Source organism: Lupinus angustifolius, unplaced genomic scaffold, assembly GCF_001865875.1.
Source record: "Lupinus angustifolius cultivar Tanjil unplaced genomic scaffold, LupAngTanjil_v1.0 Scaffold_204_13, whole genome shotgun sequence".
Classification (NCBI taxonomy): domain Eukaryota; kingdom Viridiplantae; phylum Streptophyta; class Magnoliopsida; order Fabales; family Fabaceae; genus Lupinus; species Lupinus angustifolius.
This window is the reverse complement of record NW_017726880.1, coordinates 3,053-27,753: the sequence shown is the minus strand read 5'-3', so window position 1 is coordinate 27,753 and position 24,701 is coordinate 3,053. Positions and strand designations below refer to the sequence as shown.

The 24,701-nt window shown below is 32.6% G+C and overlaps 1 protein-coding gene across 1 annotated transcript; it reads right to left on the bottom strand.

Annotated features, from left to right (window-relative positions):
* Positions 1-7,324: 7,324 nt before the first annotated feature.
* LOC109340596 (serine/threonine-protein kinase TIO) lies at positions 7,325-24,415 on the bottom strand. The gene is made up of 22 exons (XM_019578319.1): positions 24,187-24,415; positions 24,030-24,104; positions 23,067-23,159; positions 22,848-22,922; positions 22,626-22,718; positions 22,269-22,332; positions 22,056-22,140; positions 20,911-20,983; positions 20,758-20,826; positions 20,545-20,625; positions 20,347-20,425; positions 20,098-20,223; positions 18,358-18,496; positions 15,172-15,343; positions 14,138-14,236; positions 13,320-13,850; positions 11,994-13,145; positions 11,278-11,511; positions 10,507-10,650; positions 10,030-10,110; positions 9,076-9,264; positions 7,325-7,771 (listed from the first exon to the last, which is right to left on the bottom strand). Exons 1-22 carry the CDS (start codon positions 24,274-24,276, stop codon positions 7,526-7,528), a joined length of 3,990 nt encoding a protein of 1,329 aa, XP_019433864.1. The 5' UTR covers positions 24,277-24,415; the 3' UTR covers positions 7,325-7,525.
* Between the last annotated feature and the right edge of the window lie 286 nt (positions 24,416-24,701).

Sequence of the window (24,701 nt, the reverse complement as noted above, 5' to 3'; positions counted from 1 at the left end):
GGTACTAGGCTGAGCAGTCAAGCAGGTCCACTAAGCTGCCTTCTTGAGCGACTTGATCTGTGCCAGGTTTGTTTAACTGAGCCGTGTTGGGTTTGACCGTGTGTTGGGTCTGACCGTTCCAGGCTGGTGTCCAGGTCAGCTCATCGTAGCTTGGTCCATGCTAAGCTGCATGCTTGAGCACCTTGAGTTTGACTTCTTTTTCTTCTTGGACCATGAGTCTTTATTATCTTTTCTCTTTCTTTCTAAATCCTACAAAACACATAAAAAGGAAATACAAACACAAATATACAAGATTGTGATATTTTATCCAAAAAGTATTGTTTTTAAGTTGGTTTTTCTCAATTATGCTTAAGATAAGTGCCATAAAAGTGTATGAAATTTAGGTATGTTTGGCACTTATCAATAGGCACTTAATATGGCATGCTATGTCATCAATAGATCATCATGGGCTTCATTAGATGGTAAAGTTACAGAAGAAGTATGAACAGGTAATTGAGTCAATTATAATATGTTACGCATATTTGGTTGTCCTGCTTATGTACATGTACCTAGTGATGAACGATCTAAACTTGAACCCAAGTCAAAGAAGTATATCTTTATTGGATATACCAAAAGTGTGAAGGGATTCAAGTTCTAGGATCTATTTTCCAGAAAAGTGGTGTTGAGCATAAATGTAGTGTTTGATGAAGATTTCATGCTGAAATAGTCAGTTGTGACATAGGTGCCATGACTTAGTACAAGTCAAGAACATGATGATTTTGAGGTAGAGAGTTCAGGTGTGTAGGAGTATCTACTTGCTAGAGATAGAGATAGGCATCCTATCAAACCTCCAGAGAGATATGGCTTTGAGGATATGGCTTCAGTTGCTCTCAATATCAGTTCAAGAGATCCATGTAGCTTTCAAGAGGCTATAAACAGTCAGGAGAAAGAATAATGGATGGGTGTTATGATGGAGAAGATGAAGTCTCTACACAAGAATCAAACTTGGGAGCTTGTCCCATTGCCCCCAGAGAAGCGTGCAGTTGGGTGCAAGTGGGTGTACAAGAGGAAGCTAGCAATATTATAAAAATAAAGGGAAAAGTTCAAGGCTCGTCTTGTAGCAAAAAGATATTCACAACAGAAGGGGGTCGACTATAATGAGATTTTCTCCCAAGTGGTGAAACACACTTCTATCAGGGAAGTGCTTGCCTTGGCAGTCAGCCAGGATATGCACTTAGAACAGATGGATGTGAAGACTACCTTTCTCCATGGTGAATTAGAGGAGAAAATTTATATGACACAACTAGAAGGGTTCAGTGCAGCTGGACAGAGTCCCATGGTTGGCAAGTTGAAGAAGTCTCTATATGGGTTGAAGCAGACTCCTAGACAGTGGTACAAGTGGTTTGACACCATATGTTGAAGCTTGGTTGCAAGCGATGTGAGTATGATTGTTGTGTTTATGTGAGAAGCATTGATGATGGCGTTTTATCATTCTACTACTTTATGTTGATAACATGTTGATTGTTGTTAATCATTTGAGTGATATCAATGAGCTGAAAGTCATGTTAGATAAGGAGTTTGACATGAAAGATTTAGGGGCTGCTAGGAAAGTTCTTAGGATGGAGATTCACAGGAATAGGGGAGCTAGAAAACTATGGCTCTCCCAGCAAAGCTATGTTGAAAAGATCTTAGAGAGATTTGATTTGAGCAATGCTAAAGTAGTGAGCACTTATAGGAAAATCACTTCAAACTTTCCCTATATCAGTATCCAAAGATAGATGAAGAGAAGAAGTACATGTCAAAGGTTCCATATGCGAGTGCAGTGGGTTGCTTGATATATGTTATGGTTTGTACTAGATCGGACTTGGCACAAGAAGTTAGTCAAGTATGCAAGTACATGTTGAAACCATAGAAGCAGCATTGAGAAGCAATTAAATGGATTTTTAGATATTTGAAGGGGACTACAGGTCTCAATGTCATGTGTGGCAGCCAACAGAGTAAGCCTTCAGTTATTGATTATGTTGATTCGGACTATGTAGGAGACTTGGATGATAGAAGGTCCACAATGGGGTTTGTATTCACCCTTGTAGGTGGACCAATTATGTGGATATTATCAGTTCAGTCTGTTGTTGCTATGTCCACAACTGAAGTAGAGTACATGGCAGCTTGTAAAGCTTCTAAGGAAGCATTGTGGCTTATGGGATGGTAAATGAGTTAGGCATTGAGCAAGGTGGAGTTCTGTTGCATTGTAACAGTCGGAGTGATATCTTCTCGGAAAAGAACCAGTTGTATCATGCTAGGATCAAACATATTGATGTGAGATTTCACAAGATCAAGGAGTTGGTAGCTTGTGGGTAGATACTATTGTAGAAGGTTCACACTTTAGAAAATGCAGCTGATATGTTAAGCAAGTCGTTTACTGTGGACAAGTTCAGGCATTGCCTGAGCTTGCTGAACATTCACTGATGTTAGACTATGGAGCACCCCCAACTCAATGGCAGAAGATGGAGATTGATGATATTCGCCAAGGTGGCGATTGTTATGTAATGGCTCATATTCTCTAATTACAGCAATTCAAGTCATGGGTTTGGGCTAATGTAAAGGGGTTGAGGTGTAGGGCTATATATTAATGTTATGTAAATCTAATATAACAAGGAGAAGAATAGTCAAACACAAATCTTTATTCTCTAATAATACATAGTGGTAGTCTCTCAACTCCCGGGGACGTATGCACAATTGCCCGCTATATTTTGTTATTCTCTAAGAATAGTCAAACACAATTGCCTATTACCAAATCTATTGTATTATTCTCTTTTCTCTATATATTTTTACTATTTGATTGTTCACTTGTTCCCAACAAAAAGTCTTGCTGGTGAGTTCTTCAGTTTGTGAAAATTTTACCCATGAAAAATTAAATAATAAGAAGTTGTGAGAAATATAGACAACAAGTTATCTTGTGAAAAAATGTAAAATGAGTAACTAAAGGGGATAAAATGTTAGAAAAATCTTAGCCGTAAGTTTTTCAGTTTGTGAAAAAATTAGCAATGAAAAATTAAATATGGAAAATTGTCAGGAAGGTAGACAACATGTTAATTTATGATCATACTAAATTTTGTAAAAGTCTTAGCCATGAGTTCTTAGTTTGTGAAAATTTTATTTGTGTAAAATCAAATATAGAGAAGTTATGATGAAGGTAAGCATATTGTTAACTTGTGATAACTAGTAGAATGAATGAGTAAATAGATATAAATTTGTTAGAAAATTCTTACGTTTGAGAAGGTTGAAGCATGTTTAAGTATGAGATTTGATGAAATTGGAAAAATATATGATGACTTAAAATATGGAAATGGAAAGTAAGAGGAAAAATATGTGGATACCATAAAAAAATCAACCACAATAAAATAACGTGTAAATAAATAATATAATGTTGGGCTATAAAAATAATATAACATTATAAAATATTGGGAATAAATTATAATCTTACTAATATAATGTGTAAAAAATGTCTCTTAATATTAGTCACATAAGATTTATAACGTTCGGCTATACAAATTAATAATGTTAAGTGTATAATGTGTAAAATGTGTCTCATTAATATTAGTTATCTAAGATTGTAAAAAATAATATAGAATTGAGCGATAAAAATAATGGGAATCAATTCTATTATTAATAATAAAATGTGTAAAAAATATGTCCCTTTAATATTATTCGTCTAAGATTTATAAAGTGTACAAAATGTCTCACTAATATTAATAATCTAAGGTTGTTAAAAAATAATATAAAATTGAGCTATAAAAATAATATAACGTTATAAAATAATGTGAATCAATTCTAGCATTTAGCATGGCATGTTGGACACATAGTGTGTTGGTTATTTATTTTTACTAAATAAGTAGTAGTATACTTGAGCGTTTGCACAAGTCCCTATGTATTGCTTCTATTGAAGTCAAATTTGTATACTACAAAGGTATAAAACAAAAAATAACATCTATTGAACAATTTAAAAAGATAAAATTGAATCACATGTAGAAGGTTAATTGAGGAAGGAAAAATTACCTATGAAAAATAAACATTGAAAAGTTGTGTGCATGAAAAGTTGTGTGCATGAAAAGTATACAAAATATTATCTCGTGACAAATAGTATAATAAGTGACGGAAGGAAGAGAAAAATGTGGGCAAAGTGTTGCCTGTGAATTCTCGAGTTTATGAAAAGTTACCCGTGAAAATTTTAACATGAAGAATTGGTGAGAAATGTAGGCAAAATATTATGTAATGATAAAAAGTAAAATAAATGACTGGAGGGAGAGAAAAATGTTAGAAAATTCTTAGTTATGAGTTCTTATGTTAGTCAAAAAATTTAGCTATGCAAAATTAAACATTGAAAAGTTGTGAGGAAGGTAGATAAAATGTTAACTTATAAGCAAAACTAAATGCTAGAAAAGTCTTAGTCGTGAGTTCTTTAGTTTGTGAAAAAATACCTATGACAAATTAAATATGGAGAAGTTGTCCGGAAGATAGATAAATTGTTAACTTGTAACAAAGAGTATAATGAATGACAAAAGCAAGAAAAAAAGGTTTGTGAAGTATTACTTGTTAGAAGATTGTAGGATGTTTGAGTACAAGATTTGATGAAATTAGAAAAAGAAATATGATAATATAAGAGATAGACGATGGAAAGAAAGAGAAAAAATATATGGGTGATATATCCACCAAACAAAATCAATTAAAATAATATAACATTATGTTATAAAAGTAATATAATGTTATAAAATAACGAGAACCAATTCTATTCTTACCGATATAAATGTAAAAAAATTCTCATTAATATTAGCCATATATGGTTTATAACGTTCAGCTATAAAGGTCTATAACGTTAGGTTTATAATATGTAAAAATATTTCATTAATATTAGTCATCTAATATTATAAAAAATAATATAACATTGAGCTATAAAAATAATATAATGTTATAACATAATGGGTATCAATTTTATTCATACTCTTATAATGTGTAAAAAAATGTCTCATTAATCTTAGTCATCTAAGGTTTATAACATTAGACTATAAAGGTTTATAACATTATATTTATAACTTGTAAAAAAATATCTCACTAATATTAGTCATCTAAAATTGTAAAAAAAAAAATTGTTGGGCTATAAAAATAATATAATATTATAAAATAGTGGAATTTATTGAAGTGAAATTAGTACATTACAAAGACAAATAAAAACAACACATATAGATTAACTTGAAATGACGAATAACATGTTAAAGGTTATTGGAGGAATGAAAATTTTACTCATAAAAAATTAAACATTAAGAAGTTGTGAAGAATATAGACAAAATGTTAGCTTCTCACAAAAAGTAAAATGAGTGAGTGAATAGAGAGAGAAAATATTATCAATGTCTTTTCCGTGAGTTCTTCAATTTTGAAAAATCTACCATTGAAAAATTAAATATGGAGAAGTTATAAGAAATATAGAAAACATGTTATCTTATGACAAAATGTAAAATGAATGGCTAAAGGAGAAGAAAAATGTTAGAAAAGTGTTAGATGTGAATTCCTCAGTTTGGGAAAAAAATTAGCAATGAAAAATTAAACTTAGAAAAGTTACGAGGAAGGTAGGTATATAACGTAGTTAAATGTTAAATGTTAGTTAAATGTTAAATGTCAATTAAATGTTAAATTTCAATTAAATGTTAAATAAGATTAGCAGATTTAGTTAAATGATAGTGGATAGTCTAGTGTGGTTGTTTTTCTTCTTGAATTTATAATGGAATTAGTAGGTAGATGACGTAGTTGTCTTTTCTATTTTACATTTTATTAAGAATATATGTTTTCATCTTATATTATATTCTTATTATTTTTATAAAACTAAATATATCATTAAAACTATATTTTATATATTTTATTTTTTATATGGTCTATATATATATATTTACTTTTGTCATTGTTTTTTTATTTTATTCTGTTTATATTAATTTTTATTTATGTCATTACTTCTCTATAATAATAAATATATTGTAAAAAGTACCCACATGTTGTCCAGTATATTTTTTCTTTTAAATAACAAAATGCTAACATATTTTAGTCGTATATATTTGAGTGTTTTGTTTATAGATTTGATTGTGATTTATATGATATAGGAATATTGTTAGAGCAGATCCTACTTAAATGTGTGATTCAATTTTAAGTTTAATTTCTATTTATCCGCTAAAATACCTTCACAAACAAAAACAAAAATATACAAAACCAGAGTACGTTTCTAAGTGAATAATTAAGTTCATGTAATAAATGTCTGCAATGAAAGTGGACAAATGTGACAACTTGTACATGTAAGTTGAAAGTTTACTACTTTATAATTGTTTTATTAAAAAGAATAAAATATTTGTTCATGAGATAAGTTATATCTTTTAGCTATTAAAAATATGTGTACTATTTTTTAAAATTTTTAGAAATATTTTTATAAAAATAATTAAACATGACATATGTTATAATTTTAGTGATGATAGAAAATAACTTATATGAGATACTTTAATCTCTTTTTTAAATTATATTTATCATAATCAATTGAATTGGAAATATTTGGTAAGATTAATTGATTGACTAACTTGATGGGATATTGAATTATTGAGATCATAATTCATTTGTCAATATATTTTCTAAATCTAAGCAAAGCTGACCAGACAGAACAATGTTTTAAATTTGTGTTGCAATCACAATATTCTGGTTTTAGGTTCCCACAACGATATAATGGTAGCGACTGTATTTATCCACAATTACATTAAAAACAATTTAACCATAGATTATATTAATCTAATTTAGTGTTTTAAATTAAGACTTGGTACAAAATAAATGTTTACTTATTTAGAAGAACAAGTGTTTTATTAATTAAAAAATTTACTTGTTATGAATTAGAGGAAGATACAATTACAAATAAATGGAATTTCCTAACTTAGCAGGGTAGCAGCCCCACTGTTATAGTGGCTTTATCTTTATAAGTCTTATTAATTCTGACACATTTTCCCCTCAAATAGTTTGCCTATCTTGGAATTGAAATTGTTTCATGATCTAATATGCATGATTTGGTGCTCCATTGAGACTTCGTGAGAGCCATTGAAACATACAAATGCAATACACTACAAACAATTAATGAATCAAACTAAGGTGATACAATATAACATTCACTGAAATTATACCACGTAACAAGACTACTAGAGTTTCATTCTTGTTATTGACTTTTTAACTATTACTTTAGTTTTTCATTTTCCAACAGAAATTAGAATAAAAATCTTGAGTCCTAAACCAAAGTTACAAGTAAGCTTTAATAAGGTTAAAGATGAGAAGCTAAGGAATTAAAATAGAAATGATATATATACTAATATGGACATTGTTTACATAAGCAGAGTTTCATATCACCTACTACAGATGACTTTTTCTTTCCTATGACTAGTACAAAACATCTAAAATAATTCACTTGCAGTGTTACTGAGTCCTTAGAGTATTAATAATCAATTTGCAAATGAGACACAATGGACTTTGAATATTAAGAATCAGCTACTTTGTTAATGATCACAGAGGCATACTTGGCAATGGATGATTCTGGAGACTGCTGCAGCCTTCCAATCACATGGAACAAAGGTGATGAACGGATGAAACGTCTGCAGAGTGGATGTGCACACATCTTTGCTAAGGAAAAGAGAGCTATCTTTAAAGGAGACTCGTTTGCTGAATCATTTCGGCTTGGGTTTAGCGCTGATACCGCACAATCAGAGATTAACTTCAGCAGAGACTGCAAGAGTGAAGGAACAGCCCAAACAAGAATAAAATTGAAGTCACAAACATAGCTGGTAGTTGTATAATAAGGGTCACAACTTTAGCTATTAATCATGGCAAGGATCATATAAATTGATAAAAATTGTTGTAAACACAAGCTTGATGTAAATGAATAAACTATTTTTTTTATCGTCTGTTATCCTCAATGAAAACAAACTAGAATTTGAATCCGCTTGAATCATTGGAAACAAACCTACCTTACATCCTGCTTATGTGATTATAACTGAAAAACACATTTTAAGCAAAAGCATCTCGTCCTCATTGAACAAGTTCAAGCATCATTTTCTTCAATCGAATTAAAAATAATTGTGGATGTCATAGGAACCCATATCAAGAAGAAGGCCTCAAGAAACCTAGAATCAGTGAGATTCTTATAGGCTATAGCCAAGTCTCATTGATTCTCTCAGTTCACCTTTTCTCAGATTACAAATTCTGTTCTCAATGCTTATTTTATACAAACATGTTCCTTAGGCTTTTACACAGTTGCTTGTGTGACTGCAACTGGTCTATAGATTCTTTTCAACTCTCGAGATATAGCTTCCATAATTTTATTTAAAATTTCTACTACTACTACTGATTTAAAATATATAAAATGGAATAAAAACTAGACATAAGGACATTATTTAAGTTGTGTTTTAATTATTTGAACTGAAGTATCATAATGTTATCATTGATAAAAGTATTTTTTTATTTTGAAATCTACATTTTTATTAAAATTATGTATACTAAGTTTGTAGAAACTTGTAAAATGCCAGTACATAACCAACTTAAATCTAACACCTCATATAAAAATAATTGTTTGCTTGAATCTACCATATAGATGTTGATTTGACCATATGAAATTTCTGGTATGAAACTTAAATTTTCTACTTCTTAGTCATATATACTGTTAACAGTTTTGTTATATTCCAACAGCTGCTTTTAAATTTCTGATTCAAATTTTAAATTAATATTTATACTCAAATAAAATTACATTTCTAAAGATTTTATCATCCTTGAAATATTTTTTATTTAGATATGCATAATATTGTGTTATTTTCCGTGTTTAATTCTCCCGACATCGCCAGGAAGACATGCTAGTTATAAAGAAAACTAGCATAAAAATGTGACGCCAGGCTTCCAGGGTCTGAGAGTATATTTTAAAAATACTGTAGTTAACTGTTGCTTAATATGTATTAAAATAAATATAACAGCATAACTTAAAAAGTTCAGAACATATGTATTCATATCATACTATTCAGAAAATGCATCTGCAAGTACCTGAATAGCTCCTTTGGTTACAATATCTTCACAAAGTTTGTCAGAGTTGCGAACCAGGTTGCTAAGTGCACCGGCTGCATTTGCTTTAGTCTTGTCCTCCTCTGCGATCTGCAGCAAATTTGCGAGTTGAGGTATCGACCTCCTCAGCTCTTCATACAATACGTCATTATGGTAAGCTGCATTTCCAATCTGAGTACAGGTTGGATATAACAGATTAGAAGAGATCTCAAAAAGCATGTCAAGATACACTCTATGAACTGTTCGAATATGGGCATGATGGCATCAGTTCTGAAACAGGACGGATAAATTTATGCCATATCTGTTTTGTTGAATTGAAGGTTTTTAGATAGGAAAAGGAAAAGAGAAAATAGACAAAAGTGATGTGAATTGCTTAAGTTGCTTGAATTGTTTACAGATGTACATGGGTATTTATAAGTGCTTTAGATGTCATATGATACATGTGATCCAATTACATGTTCTTGAATGTATATATGCATGCATAGGAAAATACCATAAACCTAGAAAATACATGAACCCTAATTAATAAAGTGCACGGATCTGGTTTATATTTCCAACATTGTTTTGGTAGAACTGAGATGGTTAAATTAAATATGCCAGAGAAGTAAAATGCATTGCATAAATTTAAACAAAAAGTATTAGCATAAAAATTAATCAAAACCTTAACATTGTTTACCATACACGTTTTAAATGAAGACAAAGATATATACCAAACAGAAAGAGCTAAAAGCCTTCAAAATAGAACTAATAAATATAATAACATGTCAAGCAGACAACATTTTCTTATGTTTTGTTCATACTCAATTATATTATATGTGGGTAATTATGTACCATAACAATCTTCTCTGTATAATAATTCATCTCATTCAGAAACAAATGTGCATAGCAAGTGGATGATAAATATTTTGCTCCTGTAGTGGAATGGATAAAACTTACAGCAAAGCAAGCAAATTTCCGTGTTCGTTTGTCTGGATCAGAACAGCGATCAATAAGGATACTAACAATTTGATGTTTTGCCTGGAAAATTGCAATTGAATTATAAGAGAGCAAAATATGAAAATCGTAGAATAGAGAATCATTTTTGCAACTGATTGAATTTATTGTCAGTGAAATCTTCTTAAGTTAATACATGCTAAGTATCCAAAAATGGGACACCTCTTTTCATTTTAGATGACAGGCATAGTATGAACTAATAAATCCATGTTAGAAAATTGTATATGTAGGACTGATACAGGCGTCATTGTTAAACCATAAAACAAAATCATAAATAAGCAGGAAAAAAGGTTGAAGTAGTGTTGCATCAGGTGAACAAGTACAGAAATTTGCTTGGATGAGACGAATAACATCTTTTTCCCACTTCTTTTATTATGTTCATAAAGATTACATAGCCAAGGCTACATTTATTAAACATACCAGTGATATATAAAAATAGGCGCTATGACGACACATGTTTCCAAGAGCACTGCAAGCTTTGGCACGCAAGTTGGAATCCTCATGTGAAAGAAAACTCTTTAAGAACTCCAAAATAGATGCACCATTAATGTACTCATAGAATCCCTGAACATCAGAAACAGAAAGAAAGTACAAAGAAAAATTGGAAATATGGTCAATGAACCTCCAAAAGCATATGCAAGTGAATCAATTATTCATGCAGAAATATAAAAACAATTTGTGCTATCTTATGCATGGAAGGCCAGAAACTACAGACATCTTTGCTAATGAAAGTAAAACTTCAACCAACAGAAATCGAAGTGACATTTTGGCAGATGGGTTTATTGACCAATGAAACCAGTAGGCTCTGCTAAAAACCAAATTTCCAATAAATTCATAAAAAATTAAAGTGTATCATTTGAGAATTAAAATGAAAATGATGCCATTTGTGGAGTACCAAAATAGGGATTCTTTATTATTATTTTTAAACAAATAAAAACACATGTAAACAAGAACGCAGTTCATGACATGCAATATCTCAATATATTGTCTCTTCTATTGGTGTATTGGATAAGGATAGACCCTTTAGACATGTTTGATCCTGCATATCTACTTTCCTATGTAAACTTTACTCTCTATCAATATACCCAACCAACACACTGTCATGTAAACTAAATAGAAATACTAAAGGCAATAACTTATCAACTTAGGCATTTGCATTTAAAAAGCTATTTGACAACAAAGAAAACTAACCTTGTCCATGCGTGCAAGATCAGATATTATCATCAGAGCATCTAGTATGACTTCTTTTGGGCCTGAACCATCAAGCAACCTTCTCATCCTATTTGGATCAAGAAGACCTTTACTCACAAGTTGCAACGCTAAAGGTCGCTGGCATACCATTTTCGCAAGAAAGGCCACAGGCCTGCCCAAATCATTCAACTCCATACGATCTATGCATCGAAGGATAATGCCAGGCACACCCACCTGAAAGCTTAAAGCAATTCATAAGGATATAATATTATGAGCATTTAAGTTACAAGATAACAATTCACCAAGTATCAAGAGAAAACAAAGTATAAATATGAATTTCTATAATTGAAAATGAAATTAGTTACAAAAAGATAACCAACAAGGCAATTGCAGTTGCAGTCATAGAAAATTACTTTTTGGGGTGAATTGCTGCAATAGAAATTAATGACATGCATTTATAATTAAAAAAAGACACAAAGAAATGAACAACTGATGCATTTTTGCAACAGCAGTGAACATTCAAACGTTAGAGCAATCTGTTATCCGCTACTGCTCAAAAAGGAAAATGAACTGACAGGAAATGGCATTGTGTTATCACGTAATAGAATGCCGACAACATAAATAAATGATAGAAATAGCAGATCTTAATAAATTGCAGAATAAAAAAGCAAGAAACACAAAACAATAAACTAAGGCAAATTGACAGAAGAGTTTACCTCCACAAGGATCTTAATGTATTTGCCCATGTCTTCCTCTATTGCCCTAACTATATCTTTGTCTTCCATGCAAACTCTCTGACCAGGTGAACCAATGTTAAGAAGAAATCCACTACTGACAGAAGCAGTAGCTGACAGCAAGCCCGGTGCATTTTGCAGAGCAACAAAAGGAAATGCTAAGAGATCTACTACTGCATTAATTAGATCTTTGATTCCTGCTCTCCCTCCACCAGGTCCGATCCAGCGGTGTACCAACTCTAGATGAACATCACATATCAAGTTGGAAATGAGCTTAATATGTTCACTCCTGATCAATATCTGACGAAAAGTCAAAGCACCACCAGAAAGACAATGGGATATTGATGAAATTGTCCATACAATACCAACAGGAGATAATCCAACTCTATCATTCAGGCTCTCATTTCCATGACAACCATGTAAAACGTCATTGCCTAATAAGCCAATAAGAAGAATTGGGATGCCACTTGCACACAACTGCTGCACAGCTAATGGTCCTCCCCACATGAGTCTGCAATCTAGAAGACCAGCACACCCATCTCTTACCCCTTGCCAATATGAGAGCTTTCCATTGCTAGGGGCTGATTCATTTTCATTGTCGGATGAAAATTTAAGATGGTCACATAATGTAGAAGTTCGAGGAATTAAGGGCATAGCAATTTCAGATAACGTAGACTCAACTGACGCCCCCGATTCAAGGGATAAAATGGATGCCAAAGCCAACATGGCTGATGCACTTTGAGACTGGGGAGAGACTTTTGTTTTATCATCAGAAGAAATATTATGAGCAAGCAGTGAAAGTCGAGTGAGCTGCTTCTTTGGTGAGGTAGTGAGCATAAAAATTGCTGAGTTTCTTCCACTTGACTTTAGACATTGTGCAATTATTGCGAGAATGAGACATGAATGACGAACCAGGGAAGAAGGATCCACTAATTTGCACTTAACATTACCTGGTTCTACATTATGTGCATCTTTGTTAAGATTGGAACTACATAACGACAAAACAGAGAATATCTCTGAAACAATAGTACCATCACCCCCACCACTAACAACAGTGGTCACAGGAAGGGAACTGGGAAGACCACAAAGAAGAACCGGAACAAATCCGCTATGTATGCAGCATCTTAACAGAAGCTGAAAAGAAATATTAAAATTTAAATTAGCTTTAACTATGTCGAATATACTACTAAAAGCATTGTGCCAATAACAAATATTGGATTGTTCTACTTTATCTAATAGATATTACGTGCATAAAACTTGTTGTCATGAAGAATCCCCACACAACAGCAAGGCTTAAGCCACAAGTACCTGAAAACCACAAGTCATCGCTGATTCAAGGCGTTGACGAAAACAATAGTAAACAGCAACTTGAACTGCTTTGGATCTCAGGAGTGCTCTCACCACAGCATCAACAACTTTTGTTGATTCAGATTCAGCTAAAGGATCTTGCTCATGATCTGCAATTTTCATCCTATGCAAAGAATGACTCCACAAAGCATTTATGGGAAATAAAATGTCATTCTTCTTCATATAAATGATATCCAGTGCATTAATCATAGACCAGATAGCTCTGCATGCTTCAGAAGCAGCTCGTAGCATGTTGGAAGAACCTGACATAAGACTGGAGCCTGAATTGGCTAAGCACAGACACAAATGGTCTACTAAACCAGATGCTTTAGCATGGCCCAAAATTCTATTAGCTGTTTCATTCAGTGTCTCTGGGCCTGAAATTTGAGGAGATGATCTAAGCACCTGAGCAACTCTAGATAAGATAACTGTAATGCAGGCACTAGACTCATACAGAACTCTTCCAGATGCATCATTAGTCAAGGTTACAACCTGCATATAAGTTTAAACAACTTAGACAACTGAAAGCATATTAAGAATGCACAATTACCAGGTGCTTTTCCATCTACATTGAGAGCACAGATAGCATGTAAGGAATGCAAGATTAGCAGGAATTTTTCCATCTCTGTAATAAAAACTATCATATAATGTGTAATTGGTATAGGTTATGTAGAAATGGACAAAAACAAATACAAAAAAATTTGTTCAGATTTATTTCGTAGCATTCAATATAAATTAGCACAAAAAGATGTCGGATTACACGACAGAAAAATTATCACCTGAGAATAGATTTCAACAACTGCAACCCAGTTCTTGAAATAAGCGCTCGAAGCACAACTTCCATCATTATCTAGCAAAATTTTAGTGATGGAGAAACTCTGCAAAATATTAAACAACTGAAGTTTAACTAGCTACTCTTGGGATTAAACAAGAAAATTTCCAATTAAACTTACAATCCATCAACCAAATAATAGACAGGACTTAATCAGAGAACATCATGTTTCATGCACTTAATAAGCTTTAAGGATGTTATGAATAAACAAACTGAAAGAAACATGCTAAAAGAAAACAAACCAAAAATAACGTAAGCTCCTTAAACCAGCTGGAAAGACAGCTACGCTTGAGAAGGTGAGAAGAGGCAGAACACAAGATGAGTATAAAACCAGATGATCAGGTTGGGAAGTTGCATGACGTAGCCAATGAAGAAACGTTGCATTTTAAAATTTTACTTAAAATGTTGGAATGAAGCATTGAACTTCTGAACACAGGTCAGGAAACGAGAATAAAGTCTACCACTTAGCCAATTGGTAGTGAGTATGCCATGTTGTTCAGTTACATGAGGGTGTACTCAGTTATGATAGCTTATGGCAGTCAGTGAGTCACAATTCTGATAGTACAAAATGTTAGTAGCAACTAGATAGGCTTAGCTTCAAGATGCTCTAGTAGATTCTAGACACCCGTATGGAGTAATTTAGATCTCAGATTTAGTTAATAAGACTTGCATTCAGCTCACATAGAATCGCACACATGAGACGCTCATGATTCAGTTTTTGTGGATACTGTAGAGGTCTTGCCATGATTGTGAAGCTCCATAGGTAGCTATTAAACATGATTGATTCTAAAGTATATTCTAAATGTGTAAAATATTCAAAATTCTAAATATTTTATGAAGTTACACTAAGATATGATAAAATCATCAGACATATTCTAACACTTTTAAACCTTGAACCAAGTACTTTTTATCACAATCACGGGGAAGCCATATATAATTCTAAAAGAATGAAATTGAAAGATCGAATTCTTTAGTATATACCTTTGCTATCAAGTCAGTAAGATCAGGGGATTTCATAGTTATAACAGATCCATTAAACACAATAAGCTCAGTTATTAGTTCATCTGTTCGTCCACTAGAACTGAAGACACCGGCTGCAACTAGATTTGACAGAATCCGCAGTGACTGGTTTGTATTAGGAACATCTTGATCACTGTACATTTGTAACAAGCAGTGAGACTTCAATGATAGATAACCAAAAAAGAAATAATTTTCTAAGGGATTGATTCTCACTAGTTAATTTTTTATTTACTTGTGTATCAAAATAATATAATTTTATTCAAACAACAAATACTAGAAAGAGATTTCATTTTAAAATCATGTAAAAATACCTACTTATTAACCCAGTTTGATTTGTTTCCTTTTTCCTTTGGAGGAAAAAGAAAAAATTAGAATAACAGAAGGCAATTTTCTATTATTAGGAAACAATTTACAGGATGTGGAAATGCCAACGGTAAAGAATCATGATATTGGGATAAGAGTGATGTGTATAGGAAATATTGTAAAGTATGGTCTTTGTATAAGAATAATGAAAGTTGGAAAAAATATTAGCTAGCTAAGAAAGTCGCCAACAAAGTGGGAAGCCAAGCAAGAAATAAATTAAATGATAGATTATATAAATATCTAGGTACAAAGAAAGGAGAAAGAAGAGTCTATAGATTCACAAGTGGAAGGGAAAGAAAGACAAAAGACTTGGACTAAGTGAAATGCCTTGGAGATGAAGATGTAAAATCTTGGTGAAGGACCGAGCTATTAAGGAAAGATGGAAGGACTATTTTCACAAGCTTTTCAATGATAGTTATGATTCTGCGCATTTTGATAGGCTAAATACTAGAAGAAGATCATAATAATACATTTTATCGTAGAATTCAGCAGTTGAAGGTGAAAGAATCTTTGAAAAGGACGAAGAATGACAAAGCGGTTAGATTGGATAATATATTTATTTAGGCCTAAAAGGTTCTACACGGACATGGCATTAGGTCTAAGAAAATGCCAGAGTGAAGTAGAAATATTTTAAACCCTATTCATAAGAAAAAAGAAGATATACAAAATTATGCGGATTACTCATGAGTCATGCACTCATACTATGAAAGAGAAGATAATTGAGCAGATTTAGCAGATTGACACAAGATACATGTATTGTTGAAAATCAATTTGTCCTAGGCCAGGGAGGTAGACCATGGAGGCTATATATTTGTTACGATGATTGGTGGAAAGATAAAATGTCGACTTACACATGGTTTTCATTAATTTGAAAAGGAGTATAATGAGATGCCTAGAGATGTATTATGGAAATCTATAGAGAAGAAAAGAGTTAGGATTCCCTACATTTGAGAAATTAAGGATGTGTATGATGGGCTCAAGATCTATGTGAGAACACAAGTTAGGTCCCAGAAGATTTCCATATTGTAAAAGGACGAAACCAAAAGTCAACATTAAGCTCCTACCTGTTTACATTGATTTCAGATATGTTTGTTGAGGAAATTCAACTAATGTTGCAATGCATGATTTTTGCATATGATATTGTCCTAATTGACGATTCGAAAGAGTGATAGGAATTAAATGGAAATATAAAAATTTGGAGACAAGTTAAAAACGTAACTTTCATATAAGTCGAAGTAAAAATTGGAGGGTGAATGAAATGGAAAAACATACACAACAATGGAAAAATTGAGATGTAAACCATAGGAATCAAGTCGGGTGAATGAAATGACAGATTATCTAAGTTGTCATATGTGACAGAAATCTACCACTCGAGCTTAAGGGAAATTATTATCGCACAAATATAAGACTCGCAATGTTATATATGACTGAATGTTGGGTAGTAAAATGTCAACAAGTGAATAAATTCAATGTAACAAAGATGACAATATTATGCTAGACGAGTGGGCACGCTAAACAAGATAGGATTAAAAAGATGTGCATTAGAGAGAAAGTTGGGGTAGAATTGCGCATTAGGTAGTTTGGACATGTGTAGAGGACATTGTTAGAATCTCCAATAAGAAGAGTAAATCAAATGGAGGTTAGACCAATTTCTAAAGATAAAGGGAGGTCAAGAAACATCATAGACATAATAATTAAGAAAGATATAGATATCAATGCTTTGTTAATGGACAGAATTTATGATAAAACATTATGGTTTGGTTCGATCTATATAACCGACCTCATCTAATGAGACTAAGTTTTGGATTGTTGTAGTTGATAAAAAGATACCAAACACAACTTTCACAAAAAACCCCTAAAACATACTTTGGGATTATTACAAAAACATTAAAACTATGCCTTAGGATTATTACAAAAAACATTAAAACCATGCCTTAGGATTATTACAAAATAACATTAAAACTAGCAACTAACTTTTGTGTAAGGTAGCAACCAGAAAACCTTAGTTGTGGAGAAAATAACGTAGGACTAATCGTAATCCTTCGGTGATAATTGTACCGTTATAAGATGATTTGACTGTATTTAGCATTAAAATAAAAGCCGTAATCCTTAGCCCTCTTTGGTATATGATTTTCAAAGTCATCCTATCTAAAAAAGGCAATTTCATATATGAGACTTCCACTTAATATCTAGCTACCAAGAAACCCTTTGTAAGTTAAAAAAAATATGCAATCAACTGCTTCTTTCGACTGAAGACGAAAGAGTGAGCAGTGTAGGTAAATTGTAAAATATAATGTACTTTTCCATTACAAACACTTGGTAAAAATTGTAAAATATAATGTACTTTTCCATTACAAACACTTCTACAAACAACTATCTTAGAATTATAAGCTGAAACTTGGTTGGCCACCTAATACTTACTAATACTTCTTCCTCTCTTCTTCATTTTGTGGTTCTATAAGCTACATGCTAGCAAGTGATGGTATTGATTGCCTCTATTTAGTAGTTAGGAGAATTTGTTGGAGGATCAATCAAGAGGATTTAGAACTATTCTATATGCAAATTGAAGAACCTTATTTAACCAGAAATGAAAAACAAAAGTTGTAGGAGATAACATATCCATTGCATTTCAAAAATCCAAAGCCTCACATGACTATGAACAGAGGCTTCCAAAACTGAAAAAACGAGTTGACTAAATTCTAGACATCAAGGCCAATTCAATATTTAATGAAATTCATAGGGATTCAAATGCGTAATAGTTAGAAGCATGCAACTTATATTTACCTGCAAATATTCTGACATCCTTTTGACCATTTTTTCAATGGTAGCAAAATATGCCCCAACGCTTCATTATCCTGACCTATTATTTTTGCGCCTTTGACTGTGCGGGAGTTATTTTCAAGTCTGTCCAATCTTTGGCAACCTACTTGAAAATTTTCATGTCAATCCTATATCATGTGTGTTCATGCAAAATACAAAGAATACTAATGAAGACATTTGGCAATTCATTTCTAAAAGAATAGAAGGAATCTATGACTAGAGTACCTAATAACAAGCCAATGAAATTTCTAATTCCTAAATGCATACAAAACTGATGTATGCACTTATTGCTAACATGTCTGCCTAAAATGTCTGAAAACTCCAGGCTTACCTTATATAATACTTTAGGTAGAATTATCGAAGCCACTTTTATAAAGCTGACATGTCTCATACAGTTCCTTTCCCAATTTTAGAAGAACCAGCACAAAGGAACCACCTAATTAATGCCGGTATGGTTCTTTATTTCTGATTCAGTTGGCAATGACCATTGCACAAATTGTTACATGGTTGATAAAAAAATGATCAATATACAGTACAGGCTCTCCCAATAGCTAGTCTTGCAGCAGATATTTTTATCAAGTTATTTACTTCTACTCGAGTTGACTATATTTGTAATAAGTTAGGCATGATTAATATATATGCTCTAACGTCAAGAAAATTTTGGAATATGAATATGGAAGGTTTGTCTATTTGCGTTAGAACTAGTAAATGCATGGACCAGGTATGAGTATATCTCACTAATGCCTAAGGCAGTAAAAAATAGGAAGTTTTCATGGAAATGTGTTAAATTTAATATATTGGGAACTTAATATTTGCAGTTTTCAATAAAAATTCATTGTTTGATTTCTTATTAACATTCACCTATATTATCATATATAACCACAAATATTCGTGGCTTGACAATTAGTTTAGGGGCACTAAACCATAGTCACAGAATTTGCTCATACCCCCCGCATCCCACGAACCAGTTCGCGAAAACCAATTCGCGGTTCTTCTGCGTTCTGAAATGTGGTATGTGACGAACTAGTATGACAAGGCATGATCAGAAGATGAAGAAAGCCGAGAAGAGAGAAAAAGGAGGTGGCTAATAGAGAAGATAGCAAAAGGAGATGGCTAGTAGGGAAGAAAGAAAACCCTAATCTAAGATGGACATTTTTAATAGATTTGGGCTTTATTTCAATTGTAAAAATTGGTCTTTTTAATTAGAAAAATATGTAGTTTTATTATTTTTTGCTACATCTGAGTATTATCATTCAAAAATACTTGATCTATTCAATTATTTATAAAAAATATAATTAAGTTAAAAAAATTAAAGTGTTTCCACTAAAACTAAAAAATATATAAACTAAGTACACCCTAGCGTACCGTATATTTGATAGGGTAGTCTACCACGTATCCATACCCATACTAAAGAGAACCGAGTATTATGTTACTATACTCTAAACTCAAGGGTTGAAAGATCTCCTTTCATAAGCTTAATAAAGAACTCAATGGTAGAACGAAAAGCCATTCAATAATACAACATTACAATTTTGCACAAGAGAATGTATTTAGAACGAAAGGGATTTAAATAAAACTAAATTGGAAGTTATAAGAGGACTGACAGTAGTTGGGAATAATTTGGGAACAAGATTGTCTTTCTCCCAACAACCAAATGGAAATATGTTCATACATATAAGCAAAGGATTGAGGCAAGAAAGTTACCTGTTTCTCCCACAGCATTTTGATTTGAAAACCCCGGGGACTCATCAAGCACTGAAGAATTGGCTCTCTCTATGTTTGGGCCATTAAACTGAGCATCACTCTGAAGCGGTGAAGCAATATGATCCTCTAAACCATAATGAAGGCAAAGAAAATAAAAATTATATGCATATGTAGCAGACATTTCACTAATATATACTAGTAATGTTTGCACAGCGTATTATCTACTTGCAGTACTAGAAAGAGCTGAACCTGTGTGGGTTTGAATGGTTTTCCCTTCAACCCTTGTTGCCGAATCGCTGCCCTTATGTGAAACAGTTATATCACATTCCTGAAATAGGTTCAATCCATATTTACTACATTAATCAAGAATAGTCAACCCAAATTCATATCCAGCAAACATTTTGAACATTTTGAAACTTTGTCCAAAATAAAGTTGAATATAGCTACCCTGGCCTCACGTTCTTCGGAAGTTTCTTGTACAAAAGGGTGCTCGAGAAGAGCAGGCCAAGTAAGTCGACTTTCTGGTGCCTGCTTACAATAAATTCAGAAACCAAATCGTTTTGAATGTCAAGGTAAATAAAAGTAAAGTCTAGAAATAAAAAAAGGGAAATATTCACAAGTCTAGAAATAAGAGAAGGGAAATATTCACGAGTAAAATACCTTGTTAAGCAAGCCCTTCAAAAAACTTTTGAAATTTAGACTCATGCGGTCTGGATATTTGACAGGATCCTGGATTATTAGATTAGACATCAGACCAGCCTCGAGAGCAGTATGTAAGAGATCCCACAAGTCTTACGTGTTTGTTAACTGTACCTTCACAATGTGTCGAATGAGAGCATACACAGAGTTTGTGTAAAATGGAGGTTGGCCAACAAATAACTCATACCTGTCACAGGCATAAAAAATTGACTTCACCTTAAGATGGATAGCGCAGAAAAAAGAAACAGAAAATTATTTGATGAAACATGCTACCATAACTATTAGCAAGAAATCACCATTCAGATCACCTTTAGACATTGCACAGGTCTAGCATAAGCTCAGTATATATTCTAAAATAACCAACTCCATGCATGTAAGAAAATAAGAGAGAGAAGAAAGTACAGAAGAGGGGCATTAAGAGAAAACTGATAATGTTATCCACTGAATAGAATTCTGTTCCATTTGGTTATATATTGAAGCTGTCTCAAAGAGACTAGTAACAGTGCATGGCAACAGCTAAGCAACATCATATACTCCGTTCTGAGTCTGAATCTAGACTGCCCTAATAATGCATAAACTGAATGGAAAGAAACCTGAAGCTTGGAAAAATCTCCAACTATGGGACGGGGAAGGAAAGATATAGTTGAGTACCACAAGCAAGAGGATAGGGAAGCAATTTGCTGCTAGAATGAAGCAGGTATTCTTTTGTCCCAAAAAAATAATAAGGATGTGGCAAACAAAAAGGAGAAGCAAGGAATATGACAAAACTCCCCCATGCTCATAATAAAAGCTCCTAGCCAGTAGCATAATAATCTGAATAAAAAAGTAAAAAACACTACAAACAGAGTAGCAAACAAAACAACAATACAAGGGACAACTTCATAGCAACTATATATCCCTTTTGACTCAACCGTCTGATTGGTCTCCTAGACAAGTAATTTATCTTCATCTTCTCTTCCTTTCCCTTATTTCATCTTGCAAGCACACTTAACATCATGCACTAGATCTCATACCAAGTACCAACAATAAGAGCCAATGTTGGCACCCAAAGGTCATCCATAAGGAATGTGCATTACTTTCTATGAATGCATGGTACATAATAAAAATCGCCAATTTAATTTTAAATGTTGTAAAAACATCTAATATCAAGATTTTGTGCCAGAATTTAAAGGAACAAGAATCAACCTCACAAAGCATAATTGAATATCAAGTCTGTTATTAGACCAAGATAAATACAGAATTAGAGATACTCAACGTACAATATAACACCAAGAGACCATAAGTCCACAGTGTGATTGTAAGGCTGTTCACGAACAAGCTCTGGAGCCATGTATAATGGAGTGCCTGCAAACAAAGTATATTGCAAAATATTTATAGAGTACAATTACTCAAAAATAAAAGCACACATACAAAAGCTACACTGCTACATTTGGAATTAAAAAATGCAAAGGAAAGTTATGATTAAGCCAAACCTTTTATAGATCGCAAAACAACTGTATTTGTGGACATTGCGCGTGCAAACCCAAAATCACAAAGCTATAAAATTCACACAAAAAAAACCCAAAAATTAGACCATGGTCAGCTGTACTTAATTATAGTAATATAAGTAAAAGAAACAATGTAACATCATTGGTGTTATTTGGATGGTGTAAATATGATGCAGTGTCACCATGAGGGGTGTGTTTTTGCAGGACGCTTGTCAAGATTATCAGACTAAGGAGTTGTAACTTTGTCTATAATGCAAACTGCAATACTAGACAGTGGAAAAATTCTACAAATATGAGCAATAAGAGGACCATGTTTAAGTTCATGACCAAACAACAGTTAACCTTGACAACAGATCCAGCACCAATGAGAATATTCTGTGGCTTCATATCACGATGGATGATCCGATTGGAATGCAGATAATGTAAGGCTCTTACCTGCACAATTCAAACCAAAAATGAACTATATCCTAGGAAAAAAACGATGTATTTCGCTGTGTAGTAAATTAAAAAGTTCCATTTTAAAAATATTGAAGACATTAAAATAGCTGTTTAGGAGTAAAATACCAATTGCTTGGCAATTGCTTGAACTTGTTCTTCAGGAAGGCACTTATCATCCTCGAGAATCTCAAATAGTTCACCCTGCAAAAATAGAAGGCATTGTCAACTTCTCTATTCTTTCATATAGAAGATCATCAGAAAAGGAATAACAGTTTCATAGATTGAACAGTACTGCAGGTCCAGTATCAGTCAACTGAGAAAATTGCAGAAAATACAGATGATTACTTGAGCGAATTCAGTGACTACGCAAAACTCTTGTGGACTTTCAAAGGAGTCAAGCATTTGAATAATATTTTCATGCTTCAACTTTCTTAATATCTGCAACATTTATGCATATCAAATGTCACCAGTCAGCCCAGATTTTAAAATATAAAGAGGGAATATAAGTAACAACGAAAAGCAACAAGCAAGCCTTGACCTTCTAGAGTCATCAACTATCAATCATGCTACTGTTTATTGGTTCCACTTTCACCTAATGTTTCCTCAACTCTTAATCGTGATTAGAGCTCAGGAATATAGAAAGGTAGTTCAGAATCAATGACCAGTGCATACTTTAGTCAACGTATTCTACAGAAGCATTGACTACAAAAATTGATTTATACTCGAGATTTATTTGTTAGTTTAAACTTTAAATTCAGTTATTTAATGCATAAACTTTTCCTTCTAGTCAGAAAAATCATATTTCCTATTTTATACCCTAATCCTATTCAGAACTCTCATAATTTTATATGAGAAACACGTTATTACCAAAACTTAGATGCCCAACGTGTGAAACTAAACTATTATTTGAAATCAAATAAGAAAACAATGGACGCATATTGGTCTAAGTGGTAATAAGTTCAACTCCCCTTAGGCAGGAGTCATGAAATACAATTATAAGGTAGCTTTCAAGTCTCTCTTTTTTTTTTCTCTTCTTTCAGCTCCAAAAACCAACTCGCCAATAGATCTTAAACAGAGATCTGATGATGGGAAAAGGATAAACAAAAAAACAAAAAGTGCATTCCCCTAAATGGTTCTTCTCAACTCAATAACGTAACACTAACGCCAAATAATCTAGCTCTATGAGCCTACTATTTTTGGCATTATCAATCAAACACAACAGCACTAGAAATCTAAGTTTTATTTCAATAGACTCAAACAGTGAATTAAACCTAATAATACAAAAAATCCAAAATTAGAAGTAATTACCTCAATTTCTTGCCTCAAATTGTGAATATCCTTATCGGTTTTCCCGTGCTTCATTATGAACTTCATCGCAACCGTCTTCGGAAAAAATGAATAGAAAAATGAGAGAGTAAAAATGGAAGAAATGAAAAACCTAAGAAGAAAGAAGAAAAGAGTGTACCTGGCCAGTGTGCTTTCGCCTCCCTTTATATACCTTGCCAAAGGAACCCTCACCTACGAGCTCGATGACGTGATAGTTCTCTACGCCCATTGTTGATGTTGTTGAGTTCAATCTAGAGAGAGAGAGAGAGAGAGAGAGAGACGTTGGTTGTGATTTGAAAATGTTAGGTGAATGGTGAGTGAGAGATAGAAGATGAGAAATTTCAAAATTATTCTCCCGCTCTCTGATAATACTTTTTTTTACCTTCAGTAATATGGTAACCCTCGCTATTTATATGTTACTCAGTAGATTAATATTTGTACACTTTACACTAGCCGAGTAAGTATTTATGAGAAAACATAAAATAATTTCCATGAAGTAGTTTATATTTTATTATTTCATATTTTATAACTTTTAATTTTATCTTTATATATACTTATATACAAATAAACTTTAAAATAACTAGCAATGAAGTATTTTATATAAATTTATATACTAATACTAATAAAAATTAGACCAACATAAAATAATTATCC

What these genes read in the sequence shown, in the direction of transcription:
- LOC109340596 (XM_019578319.1), bottom strand. Translation starts at nt 24,276, where the DNA reads ATGGGCGTAGAGAACTATCACGTCATCGAGCTCGTAGGTGAGGGTTCC. An exon ending in AACCATTCAAACCCACACAG is followed by an intron (nt 20,224 to 20,346) that starts GTTCAGCTCTTT and finishes ATTATGGTTTAG; the next exon opens with AGGATCATATTGCTTCACCG. An exon ending in TTGTTGAAATCTATTCTCAG is followed by an intron (nt 13,851 to 14,137) that starts GTGATAATTTTT and finishes ACTTATATGCAG; the next exon opens with GTTGTAACCTTGACTAATGA.